This window comes from Myodes glareolus, chromosome 8 (assembly GCF_982192425.1).
Source record: "Myodes glareolus chromosome 8, mMyoGla1.1, whole genome shotgun sequence".
Taxonomy (NCBI): Eukaryota; Metazoa; Chordata; class Mammalia; order Rodentia; family Cricetidae; genus Myodes; species Myodes glareolus.
This window is the reverse complement of record NC_142033.1, coordinates 74,015,620-74,029,304: the sequence shown is the minus strand read 5'-3', so window position 1 is coordinate 74,029,304 and position 13,685 is coordinate 74,015,620. Positions and strand designations below refer to the sequence as shown.

At 40.6% G+C, this 13,685-nt stretch overlaps 1 protein-coding gene and 1 non-coding gene across 9 annotated transcripts in view; both read right to left on the bottom strand.

Annotated features, from left to right (window-relative positions):
- Nf2 (NF2, moesin-ezrin-radixin like (MERLIN) tumor suppressor) overlaps positions 1-13,685 on the bottom strand; it is a 95,990-nt gene that overhangs the window by 34,716 nt on the left and 47,589 nt on the right. For 6 of the 8 annotated variants that reach the window (XM_048449913.3, XM_048449908.3, XM_048449912.3 and 3 more), the window contains 4 exons: positions 12,464-12,532; positions 10,359-10,441; positions 7,287-7,362; positions 3,577-3,711 (listed from right to left, as the gene is read on the bottom strand). In XM_048449913.3, coding sequence (XP_048305870.3) covers positions 3,577-3,711; positions 7,287-7,362; positions 10,359-10,441; positions 12,464-12,532 — 363 coding nt within the window. The remainder of the gene's footprint in view (positions 1-3,576; positions 3,712-7,286; positions 7,363-10,358; positions 10,442-12,463; positions 12,533-13,685) is intronic. The other 2 variants (XM_048449911.3, XM_048449910.3) reach the window with 1 other exon arrangement.
- On the bottom strand, positions 9,515-9,642 carry LOC125410510 (small Cajal body-specific RNA 4). Its single transcript, XR_007235070.1, has one exon.

Genomic DNA, 13,685 nt, shown 5'->3' with positions numbered 1-13,685 from the left:
GAACCATTAGCAAAAGTGGGAAGCAAAGGACTAGTTACACAGTAGAACACTGACAACTTTAAGTCATGTGGAGCTTCCAATTTAAGAACCTGAAAAGAAACAAACAAACAAACTACTACCTAATGCTCACTTCTCAGGATAACCAGCTACAAAACCCACTGTCAGAATGTTTAGATTAAGAAATGCAATTGGCCTGGCAAATGGCTCAGCAAGTAAATATGTGGGGGGCTGGAGAGATGGCTCAGCGGTTAAGAGCACTGGTTGTTCTTCCAAAGGTTCTGAGTTCAATTCCCAGCAATCATATGGTGGCTCACAACCATCTGTAATGAGATCCGGCACCCTCTTCTGGCGTGCGGGCATATATGCAGGCAGAATGTTGTATACATAATAAATAAATAAATCTTAAAAAAAAAAAGAATGGAGTATGGTCAGGCAGTGGTGGTGCACACCTTTGATCCCAGCACTCAGGAGGCAGAAGCAGGTGGATCTCAGTGAGTTCAAGGTCAACCTGGTCTACAAAGTGAGCTCCAGGAGAGCCAGGGCTGTTACTCGACCAAAAAAAAAAAAAAAGAACAGAGTGTGACCCCTGCTACAACATGGTTAAGGAGAGAAACGACGCCTAACAAGTTGTCCTCTGAACACTCACCTTGGCACATACTACACCCCTTCACCCCCTTCCTTCAATAAGTAAATAGATAAATGTAAAACAAGCAGCTTACTTTTATTGAGTTCGGTGTGATAATGCCTAACTGTAACACCAGCACTTAGAGGTGTTGAGACAAGAGGACTGCTAAGTTCCAGGCTATGCAGAATGGCCCTGTTTGAAAGATAGAAATAGAGGGAGAGGAAGGGAGGAGGCAGAAGAGAAGCAAGTTCAATTTGCTTCAGCAAGCATGGTTGAGTAATCTAAACCACAGATTGGAAACAAGGGCCTAGTATTCCTTTCCTTGAGTTGCTAAAAAAGAAAGAAATTTGCTCCAAGACCTGCAGACAACATAACATATCACTATTCCTCATTGCCTACTCTGCCGTGGATGTGCACAGACCAGGCTGCCTGCTTCTGCCTGGTGTCTTGTGTTCTCAGGATCCAGTCTCTGGAACTCCCTGAGAAGCAGAAACCACTCTGGTTCCCAGTCCTTGCCACTCTACCCATCAGACACAAGATCTCAATGTACCTATTTTCTGGAGACATGGATATCAAACATATCCCTGTCTTTACATTAATTTCTTCTGAGAACTTGATCAGACAGCCAGAGTTAATGCACTTGTAAGTAGAGACCCTCCACAACAACATCATTAGCGCCTCCCACTTTACTCGTTTATTTATTTATTTATTTACTTATAGAAGGGTGGAGTACATGCCCAGGTATATGTATGAAGGTCAGAGACAACCTGTATAAGTTATTTCTTTTTTTTCCCCCACCATGTGGGTCTTAGGAATTGAAGTAAGGTAGTTCGGCTTGATAGCAAGTACCTTTACTCACTGAGCCATCTGAGCAGCCCACATTGTATTTATGTACTAGAGCAGTCAAGCCATTACTGACTGGAGGGCTAATGCTGGACTTTCCTCATTTCTGTTTGCTCTCTGGCACAAAGCAGATGTTCAATAATTCCTTTAAAATTAATGAATAGGGGGGCTGGAGAGATGGCTCAGTGGTTAAGAACATTGCCTGCTCTTCCAAAGGTCCTGAGTTCAATTCCCAGCAACCACATGGTGGCTCACAACCATCTGTAATGAGGCCTGATGCCCTCTTTAGGCATGCATGTAGACAGAATACTGTATACATAATAAATAAATAAATATTTTTTTAAAAAAATTAATGAATAGGAAGCCAGGGTAATGCTCAGTAGGACAGCAAAAGTCTTGCATGTGCAAGGCTCTGGGTTTGATCCCCAGCACCATATAGTAAAGATTAAAAAAATAATAATGAATACATAAAACATAGGACTGCTGCATTTGAAGAAAGCCATCATCTTATATAGAAATACGTGAATCCACTCTGGGCATATGCCTGTAATCTCAGAATTTGGGAGGCTGAGGCAGGAGTACAGCTGTCAGTTCAAGTCATTTTGGGCTACACAGAAATATTTGAACCTAATGAATGTTATCTAAATTCCTTAAACTATATCCCCTAACCCTTCCAAATATGGATGGCAGCCTGCTATCTTCACTCACGTTACTGCTGAGAGAAATATCCACTGATGGCTAATCTTGGTTGTCAATTTGAGACCGCACCTAGAATCAAGGAATCAATTAAAACCCAAGCTGTTAGACACTCCGGTGAGGGCTTTTCTTTCTTTTTTCCTTTTTCAATTTTATTTATTTATTTTTGTTTTGTTTTGTTTGTTTGGTTTTTCCAGACAGGGTTTCTCTGTGTAATAGTCCTATCGACACTAAAACTTACTCTGCAGACAAGGCTGGCCGCAAACTCACAGAGATCCACCAGCCTCTGCCTCCCAAATGCTGGGATTAAAGGCGTGTGGGATTTTCTCAACCAGATTATGAAGCAGGAAGACCCACCCTAAATCTGGGTCATCTTTTCTGGTGGTAGCCCACATAAAAGGACACAGAATAAGGATACTTTGCTTTTGCCTGCTTGCTCTCACTCTTGCTAGCAAGTTTATATATCCTGGTGCTACAGCATTCCTTTACCAATATTAGAACTGACTTCAATGGGATTACAACACAGACTAAAAACCAAAAGTTCTTCTGGAATCCCCCAGGCCTTCAACACACATTGAGATTGCAGAGACATCTAGCCTTGTGGATTGAAAAACTACTGGATTCTCAGTCTCTCCAGTGTGAGAAGGTCATTGTTGGACTACTTGGGCTGCATGCTGCAAGCGAATCTAATGAATACCCTTTTAATATACATATTCATCCTATCTGTTCTGTTTCTTTAGAGAATCTTGACTAATACACCTCTTGACAAATACAAAATATATAACTGTCAACCTGGCATGGTGGTTCACCCCTTTAATTCCAACATTCAGGAAACAGAGGCAGATCTCTGAGAGTTTAAGGCTGGCCTGGTCTACTGGTCTAAATAGCAAATTCAAGGCCAGCCAGTACTACACAATGAAACTCTGTTAAAAATCAAGACAAAGCACCCTCCCCAACATGCTCACTCTCTCTCTCTCTCTCTCTCTCTCTCTCTCTCTCTCTCTCTCTCTCTCTCTCTCTCATGCACTTTCCCACTACATGTATCAAACACAGTACATAGAGAAGCTTAACATAGACCACACTTAAAATACAAAGAAACAGACAGTCAAGTTATCAGAAATGTTCCTTTTTCCTTCTTCTGTTCTTTGGGGTTTAGTCTTGACAGGTTGAGCTGCTTACTCTCGTTAGTCAATAGTGGGCTTTAGCCATGTCCTTTGAAGAAGGGATGCCAAAACTGTTCTGTAAGTACTTTAAAAATCAACAACCAAAGTTCTAAAGCCTGAGAATTAAAAGACTTTCACTGACAAGGAAATGGCCTGGATTGGGAGCTTTGGCAAAGAGGAGAAACAGGAAAGGACCTTTTGCAGGACCACTGTACCACAAGTGGCACCTGTAGTATAGACATGTCCTACCTCCTTGTCACTGTAGGAGATGTTTCGGATTTCATTCCATGGGAAGGAGATCTTGGGGGTCAGCCTGTTCTCAGGATCATAGATATGAAGCCCCAGAGCATCCACACCAAGCAGCAACTCTGTGCCCTTTTTATTCTGCAGAGCCAATAAAGAGCAGCTGTTGTTAGCTTCCAGCTGGGGATTTTAGTAAACTTTCTAAAGAATTTGGCATACATTGTTGTATTTGACAAGTTTCAACAGAAACCACAGCTCTCTTGTAACCCAGGAGGCTTCCAGCTTCTGAATTTAGGGAAGAAGAGGCAAAACAATACCATTTTTTGATAGGTGTGTCCCTTGAGTCACTGTGGACTCAGGCTCTCGTCACTGGCTTGGTGGTTGAAGAAATGGTAATTTAAATGTTGTGAGTACTACTTAAATAACCAGATTATCAGAGGAGGGCCAAAATCCACATGTTTGAACATTTCCTCCACATGGTGCTACTGTTACTTTGTGGTAATGTTCTTGTCTGGCACATACAAAGCCCTAGATTTGATCATCATCATCACACACATAAAAGTTGCTGGATGGCTAGGAGAAACTTCAGTCTAGGAACTAGATGGTTTTATTTTAGATTACAATGCAGTCTTGTAGTTTTACTATACTATACCCCAATATGGTAAAACGTTAACTGTATTTTAGGGGTAGCTACGTGGTGGGTATATATGGCATTCATTGAAAACTTAATTTTCCCATATGTTTCAAATGCCTGATAATTAAATGTTGGAAGAAATGTATACAAATTATACTTCAATGAAGCTGTTTAAAATACCAGTTAGTTATATAAATGCTATATCTCTGAGGGGATTCCTGGGCAGCAGTTAGTACAACCAGAGGCTTAGTGCCCTGTGCTCCATGTTACTGACAGCTATGGAGCCACTGGCTCCATCCTCATAGGCAGACCAATTTGCCATTGTTGTTTAGCCTTTGTAGTGGGAAGAAACTCCCTGCACACACAAGGATGCTCTAGCTCCTGACTCCTGCTGACAGCAAGGAAATGGTGCCAAGACTCAAGGGTAGGACAGCAGATCTGAACACTGAGAAGTACCAATCTAACAGCAGGTGTTAGATGGGGAGATGTGCGTTCTAAGATAAATCTCTCTGTTCGTTCTAACACCTGAAACCAGGCACTGCCACCCAGGCACAAGAGTGTTCTTCTTGTCTGGAAAGCTTTTCAAAGTGATGTGCTAACAGAAGTGAAGACTTGTGTTCTTACATCTGTACCCCATTTTGGAAAATAAGATACTTCTTTATGTTTCTGATGATTTAAATAAAAAAAGAAAGGGTTCCACCTTTTGTTATCATTATGACTATAATACTCCTAGAGACTAGAGAGGGGTAGCATAATAACTCCTCTGAGATTGTTTTAATCACCTAGTACCCCATTAATATGTTCAAATACCTAATTATCAGTTAAAATAAAATGTTTTTAAGCATTTATCTTCCCTAATGATAGAATTTAAGATCTCTAACATAAAACTACTAAAATGTCTTTAACTTTGTCTATTGTTCAACATAAAAACATACAAAAAGTAGTTCATGCTCATCTGATTCATGAAGAAATATTCCCACGAAGAAGCAGCAGCTGGTTTGGAGACTGCTGAGTAGCTTAGTGAGTCAAATCGCTTACTGCCACACCTGATGACCTGAGTTTGACCCCCCAGAACCCACATGGTAAAAGAAAACTCTAGCATGTGATCTTCTGCTCACCACCAGGAATAAATAGATAAACAAATGAAACAATAAATAAATATGTATAATTTTTTTCTTCTAAGTAAAATAAATTTATAAGGAACATTAGTGGTTTTTTTGGTTTTTGTTTTATTTTATTTTATTTTTGAGATAGGTTGTTTCTGTGTTGCCCTGGCTGTCCTGGAACTCACTCTGTAGGCCAGGCTGACCTCAGACTCAGAGATCCACCTACCTTTTCCTTCCAAATGCTGGGATTAAAGGTGTTCATTATCACTGCCTAGCCTAATAGGGTTTTGTTTTTTGTTCTTGTTTTTTTGAGACAGGAGGTTTCTCTGTAGTTTTGGAGCCTGTCCTGGAACTTGTTCTGCAGAACAGGCTGGCCTCAAACTCACAGACATCTGCCTGCCTCTGTCTCCTAAGTGCTAGGATTTAAGGCATGTACCATCACTGCCCAGCCCTAAGAGGTTTTTTTTTTAAGGACTGCAAAATGTTTTCTTTCTTCCTTTCTTCTTTTCTTTCTTCCTTTCTTTCTTTTTTTTTTTTTTAAATACAATTAATAGTGGTGGTGGGTAACGGAAGTTAGTTGGGTTGACAAAACCACAGAAACCCACTAAATTGGCCTAACCTCAAAGAAGTGGATGTTACGTAAAAATGAATGAATCTTTTAATTATTTTTTATTTACTTATATGTGTTGTGTCTGTGCATGCATGTTTATGCTACAGCACACATGTGAAGCTCTCAGGACAATGTACGGGAATCAGTTCTCTGCTTTGACCATGTAGATTCCATGAACTGGATGTCAGGCCAGGCAGCAAGTGCCTCATCTACTACTCATGAAACATTAGAGACAACCCTCTGCATTCTTTTTGTTTTAAGATTTGTTCTTTTTATTATTTTTAGCTACATATTTATATGTCTGTGCACATTAAGTGCAGGTGCCCTCAGAGGCTAGAGGCATCAAATTCGCTCTGGAATTTAAGTCTCAGGCAATGTGAGCCTCCCAAACTGAGAGCTGGTAACTGAACTCAGGTCCTGATGCAAAAGCAGTATGTGTTCTCAACTATGGAGCCATCATTTCAGCCCCTGCAACTTTCTACATTCTTATAAATACCTTTTTAGGCCCCTGCTTATTATAGCAGAACATTTCAGTGTGCCCTGTTTTGTTTTTTATGCAAAGAAATCCACAAAAACCTGTATTTAGAAAACAAATTAAGTAGAAAGCTATACTGGAGATGTGCTTAATTCCATTTACTTCAAGTTAACATAAAGATGTAGGATCCTGAAAAAGGAGAGCAAAGATTAACTGAAATCATAAAGGCAGAAGATGACTGCAGCTGATCTACTCATCTGTGGTCATCTTGACAACAACTCATCCAGCAGGAAAGAAAAGCTTGAGTATACAGCACGGACTCTGTTGGAAGAAGCCATGGATAGATACACTGCAACCAGAAGCCAAATCCTACAAGAGGAGAAATGTATACTCTAGGGCCAGATCTGAGCAGAACACAAATGCCTTTCTTTGCAGAAGCACTGGTTCCCAGAGGCCTGGGGACCATTAATGGTCTGAATAGAAAACTAATTAGCCTCTAAGTGAGAATAAGAGTTCCACCCAAAGAAACCAGGAATCTGTAAGAGCAACCTTACTTTCCGTGGGCCCCTGGGAAAGATATTATTTCCAGGTACTCCTTGAATCTCACAAGAGGCCAGAACTATCAAATATTACATGGTCAGCATTCCAACAAGTTTCGCTGAAGAGAACCAGGCCTATGTCCCAGAATGTACCACTGACAATTACCTCTGATCTAATTTGAAGTCCCCGAATAAAAGAGGAGGCTCTAGATCCCTGTCTTTCTCTTTTCTTCTTTACCACTGAACCATAAAAGACTCTAACTACCCTGGAATGAGGAAGTAACCCACTAGGCTATGTGGCCCTGGCTCAGTCTATCCGGTAGACAGGAAACTTGGGGAGGAGTTAACACACCCGGATTGCAAAGTAGTTCACCCCGTACATCTCCAGGTCCTGCGCTATCTTCAAATACTCCATTTCAGCTTCATCCCTGTAAGGAGAATGGAAGAACACCGTCACTGGGGCTAAGTGACAAGGGTGGAGGACAGACACTTGCCAAGCCAAGTATTCTGAGCATGCCTATCCTATGGATTTACGACACCTGCAGAAGATAGGAGACAGACCAGACACCAGCAGAGCTTTTTCCAATCCAGAGTCTATTAAACACAAGCAGCAGAATTTCCCATCCCCGTGAAAATAAGAAAACAGACTCATTACACTGTCTCTTGGCTTCAATTTCACACTCTGCCCTTGGTAAATAGTGGCATCTGTCTCAAGGGATTAAAAAAAAAGAATGTGGGGGTTGGGAGTGTAGCTTAGTGGTACAGCACTCACTTAGCACGTGCACAGCTGAGTTTCATCCCTTGCAATAGTAAAAAGAAAAACCAAAACCATGGTGTGTTATTTTCAACCTCAGATGAATTATTTAAACTGTTGTCTTATCTCTATGCACTTTCTTAACCCAGAGGTTTTAGGAGTGAACAAGCTTTTCTACACACTATGACAGCTTCTACTTCCCCGACTTTGTCTCTTGGGGTTAAGAGACAAAGGAGTTACTGTTGAAGGTTAAGGCAAGAACTATCTGAGCCATGAAACCCAGGACAGTGGATGAATATTTTGTGTTATAATTCAAAGTTAAAGCAAGCTCTGGAAGCAGCAGTGACTTGCAGAAAACTCCCCAATAGTTAAATGTATTGAAGTAATTCAACTCAAGCTTCCCTATGACCTTGTCCTTGTCCTTCTCTCTCTCACATCTCAAAATGCTCTCAGATGGATTTTAAAAATTCACCCTGAGAGAATGCCAAGTGTTGGCAAGCAGGTGGAAGAACCAGAAATCACACACACTGCTGATGTAAATTGATTCAATTACTTTGGGAAACTGTTCAACATTACCTATAACAGCAAAAACCAAGAAACAACCCAACAACTCAAGAGTCCGTCAACAGTAGAATGGATAAATAATCCATTATACTAATATACTGGAATTCTGCACAGCCATGAAAATGGGAAAATTATTGCTACATGCCATGTACTCAAATCTCACAAGATGATCTTGAGGGAAAAAAAACACTTAATATAGAAATTGGTGCATTTATCTAAAGTTTAAAATGGATGATGATGGACTAAAGATGCAGCTCAGTGATAGAATAGTTAGCTGCCCAGCAGACGAGAGACCTTGTACTTGATCCTCAGCACTACAGACTAGTAATATAACAATGGTAAATTAAAAAAAAAATCAATGGACAACACTAGTCTATGGGAACACTAATTAAAAATTGGGAAACTGAATTAGGTGTGATGGCACAAGCCTTTAATTTCAACATTAAGTAGAGATAGGTGGACTTCTGTGAGTGTAGGCCAGCCTGAAATACATAGTAAGTTCCAGGACTACAAGAGCTACATAGTAAGACTTTGACCATGAAAGAAAGAAAGAAAGGAAGAAAGAAAGAGAGAGAGAGAGAGAGAGAGAGAGAGAGAGAGAGAGAGAGAAAGAAAGAAAGAAAGAAAGAAAGAAGCTGGAAAACTAGTTATCTCTGGGGAGAAAGTCATGGGCTATTATCTTTTTGTGATAAATGATCAAACAGTGTACTTATGATCTGTCTTTTGTGGGTATAAACAAAAGAGAAGACTCAGAAATGCCTCAGTAGTTAAGAGCATTGACTACTCTTCCAGGGGACCCACGTTTAATTCCTAGCACCCATAGTGCCCCATAACCATCTGTAACTCCAGTTCTGGTGCCGCCTTGTGGCATCCTCAGGCACCAGACATGCACACCAGGCACCAGACACAGTATACTGACATATATATAGGAAAAACATCCATATACACACAACAAACAAAAAATATTGTAGAAAGCTGATTTGAAGGATTAGGGTGGGGGCTAACACAAAGATGATCAACATCTAAAGCTACCAAAGGAATACTTACAACAAATTACAAATTTTTGTGTTTTAATTTTAATTTAGTAAAATTGTAGGTTGAATAAAAAATATTGAAAGAAACCTAGGGTAGTGGGAACATTTTACTAACACTGGTGATGGACATGTGCCAAAAGGCACAAATTTTTATTTATTTATATTATTATTTTGTCTGTTTGTATGTTTTTCTTTTTTTATTTTATTTTATTTTATTTTATTTTTTTTAAATGTTGGGTAGTACAGTCAGCCCTGTGGTTTTCTCTAGTAAGGGCTGTTCTCTCTACCCCTTTGTCTAGGAGGAGTGTATCAGCAAAGTCTTGCTTCATCAGACTCAGCCTTCTTGGTCCTCCAGTTGTTTGTATGTTTTTCAAGACAGGGTTTCACTGTGTTAATAGCTATGGCTGTCCTGGAACTCGCTCTGTAGACCAGGCTGATCTTAAACTCAGAGATCTACCTGCCTCTGCCTTCAGAGTGCTGGGATTAAAGGTGTGTGCCACCCCTGCCCGATTATTATTATTTAGAAAGTAATTTAGTTTCACCTGTCAAAACACAAAATGTTCATGTTCTTTGATCACTAACTCTTCTCCAAGAATTTACCCTCAAATCTTATGTAATTATGTAACAACATAAAATTATACATTGCAGAGTAAAAGTGAAAAGCAGTCAGATATTATAAATGCCATTAATGTAGGCCTGAATATAAAAACAAAGGGGCTTCAGACAGAATGTTAAACTAAGCTGCCAGTGAATGTATCAGATTTGGATATCTTGATAGGCAGAGCACAAGATCACTTTTAATTAATTAATTTATAAATTTGTTTTCAACCCAGAGTCTTACACATTCTAGGCAAGCACTCTACTACTGAGCTACAAGCCCAGATTGTCATATGTCATTTTTATAGCACAACAAGGATGTACATGAAACTGAAGACCAACATTATTCCCAGTTCTCACTTTTCCTTTTATATACTTCAGGACTGCATTTTGTGCTACAAGCATGTCCTAGTTTTATAGTTCTTTAAGCGGGGGAAGGTATGAAGAAATGTAAACAAGGATGAAGCAGCTTTACCTGGCTCTGCCCCGGTGCTCCGCGTACCAAGCAGTAATTCTCTCCTCCCACATTTCCGGAGTCATCTGATAGAGATTTATCACCTACCAAAAAGACAGCAAGAGAAAATCCACATGCAAAGCAAGTCTGGTATTGTTTGCCATTTTTATAATTATGGTTCATTTTTACAAAACAGCAAAGCTATTTTTAAAAAGCTGCATGCAGGGAGAGTCACACACAGAGGTGGGTGTATACACAAGCACCATTCCACTGGAGGATCAACCTGCAAGCTGCAGCATTCCTCAATTCTAACTACACTCCTGGGCTGCCAGGGTGTTCATCTCAGGGACCACCTCTGACAGTAAAGCAGTGCTTACTTATGCTGGCCTTCAACTGCAGAGAAGCCATCAAAGGATAGGTAAAGGCAGAGAAGGGTTGGGAAAAGCCTTTATTACCCAGTGACAGATGATAAGCAGGGCTACAAGAAGAAGAAGCAGCCTTTGGCTGCTTCTGTGTCTAATGAGTAAGATGAACAAGAGGATTAAAAGCCCCCTCCACCTTATCTTCTCCACCCCAAACAGCTCAATTATACACAGAGAACACAAGATCTTAAGGTTCCTTTAAGTCAATGCCACTCAACCACCTTTAGAAATTGCCACACCAGAAAAATAATCTACCTGCCACATATTTCCTAGCAATTCAACATTAATTCCACAAACTCTTGCATTTTCTCATTTTGAGACTGAATCTCACTCTGTAGTTCAAGCTGGCCTTAACCTTATGATTCTCTTGCCTCTCTTCGCCTCTTAACTACTGGGAGTGGAGGCATGAACCACACGTGCAGCAGCATCTTTTGCTTTTCACATGCTTGATGAAGTGCAGTGGTATATACACCTGTAATTCTAGTACTCAAGAGACTGAGGCAAGAGGGTAGTGAGTTCAAGACCAGCCTGGACTACAGAACAAGGGCCTATCTCAGAAAATAATAATAGGAGCTAGAAAGAAAGCTCAGTAGGTAAAAATGCTTGCTCTGCAAACATGTGGACTTGAGTTTGAATCCCCAGTAATGACAGGAGAAGATATTAGGAACTGATAGCTCTTGGGAGAAGGAAAATCAATTTTCTGCAAGTGGAATGACCACAGGGTATGTCGACCACACCCTAGGCAGCACACTCAGGAGTACATGGCTAACACAAATTGGAATCCACTGCTTTTAGTGGTTTCTGTTGTTGTTTAAGAGAGAGAACATAAAGTTGGGTGTACAGGGAAGTGGGGTGATACAGGAGGAGGTGGGGGAGGAGAAAGAATATTATCAAAATATATTGCATAAAATTTTCAAGGAGCTGAGTGGTGGTGGTGGTGTACACCTTTAATTCCAGCACTCGGGAGGCAGAGGCAGGTGGATTTCAGTGAGTTCAAGGTCAGCCTGGTTTACAAAGTGAGTTCCAGGACAGCCAGGGCTGTTACACGGAGAAACCCTGTCCCAAAAAACAAACAAAAAAAAAATTTAAGGAATAAGCTGGGTGGTGGTGGTAGTTGCCTTTAGTCCCAGTACTCAGGAGGCAGAGGCAGGTGGATCTCTGTGAGTTCCAGAACAGCCTGGTCTACAGAGCAAGTTCCAGAACTGCCAAAGTTATTACACAAAGAAACCCTATCTCGAAACAAACAAACAAAAAACCCTCAAAAAATAAATAAAAACATAAAAAAACATAAAAAGGGTAGGCATGACTGTACATACATGCCTGTAACTACAGCACTGAGGGGTAGAGACAGGTATATCTGGAATGCTCACTGCCTGGCCAGCCTAACTTAAATGGAAGCTTCCAGCTGAGAGACCTTGTCTCGTGACATAACAAAAAGAGAATAAATAAAGGAAGACACCTGAAGTCCTGCTCTGGCCTTGCATGTGTGAAAGGGCACATATACCTGCATACTCACAGGCACACACAACACAACACAACACCCACACTAATAAATAAATATGCTTAACCAAGAGTCCATGCTCTTTTCAAGATTATGAACTATGTAAATGAGCTTGCTTTGTACTTGCAACACTCCTTCAAGTCATTCAGAGGCTTTCATTCAGCCACATTTGCTGTTTTCCCAAAGAGAAACTGATTTCTTACCCTTTTTGGAAGCAATTCCTCTTGGGCTAAAAATCCTCGTTTATGCACAGAAGGGTCATAGTCACCATACTGGAAGGAAAAGGAAAGAGATCGTGTGACTGAGATTCTAAAGACTGTTGTTATTTCTGAACAAGGCTCAACTCAGTTGGTCCCCCCTTCCAGTTCCAGGGAGCAATTCAATTCTGATGACAAGATTTCAACCTTGTCAGTTTGTTATCCTTGAATGAAAATACAAAGCTGATTATATCTATGAGCAGAGTTGCAAAATCCCGTAAGGGATGGATGGGTGATGTGCTAATAAGAATGTGACATTTGTATGGAAGTAGTCTGTTTCCTAACCCTCAAAGAAAGCAGTCATTTCCAAACATTAGCATTGGAATGGAAACAACAAAATGCAACTGTGAAAGTTGTGATTAGCAAAGTGTGATAAGAGCCTTACCTACAAATGCTTCTAAGTGACTGGTAATTGGAGCCAATTGCTAGGTGGGACCAGGGAATACTGCAGGCATTTTTTTTTAGTACTTTTGCTCAAGGCTCTGAAAATTGCTTTGGAAGATCTGCTATCAATATTCTCTGTCATTCCTACTGCACAAAGAAACAAAAGGTTAACTGATACAGCCAAAGCTGTAGAGCTGGGAACTAGTGGGCTTGCAATCTACATTTCTCCTCCAGGGGAAACAACTCAGATATTTATTCTCTTCTTTTTTAAAAAGAATACTCCTTTGTTTCCTAGAAAACTTAGGGTCAGACCAGAGAATCATCCCAAATCAAAGAACGGGTTGGGGACGATGCTCAGTGGCACAACACTGCCTAGCATGCAAAAAGCCCTAGGTTTAAGCCGCAGTCCCAGATATAAAAAGACTGTGATTAAGCATGGAGCTGCACACCTTTAGTCCCAGCCCCTGAGAGGCAGAGGCAGCTATGAGTGTGAGGTCAGTCAGGAATTCATAGCGAGACATTTCCTCAAAGTAAAATAAAAATAAATATGCGAGAGAGACAGAAATATAAGCACAAAAATTTATCTCTTAGCAGTCAGCAGTCAATATGTTCTCTCTCTTTTACATCTACTTATTTGGGGGAGAGTACAATGCCTCGGAGCTCATGTGGAATCAGTCCTTTCATTACACCATGTGAATTCCAGGGATCTAGCTCAGGTTGTAAGGTTTGGCAGCAAGTGCCTTTACCCAATGAACCACCTCAGCAGTCCAGTGTTTTATATCTC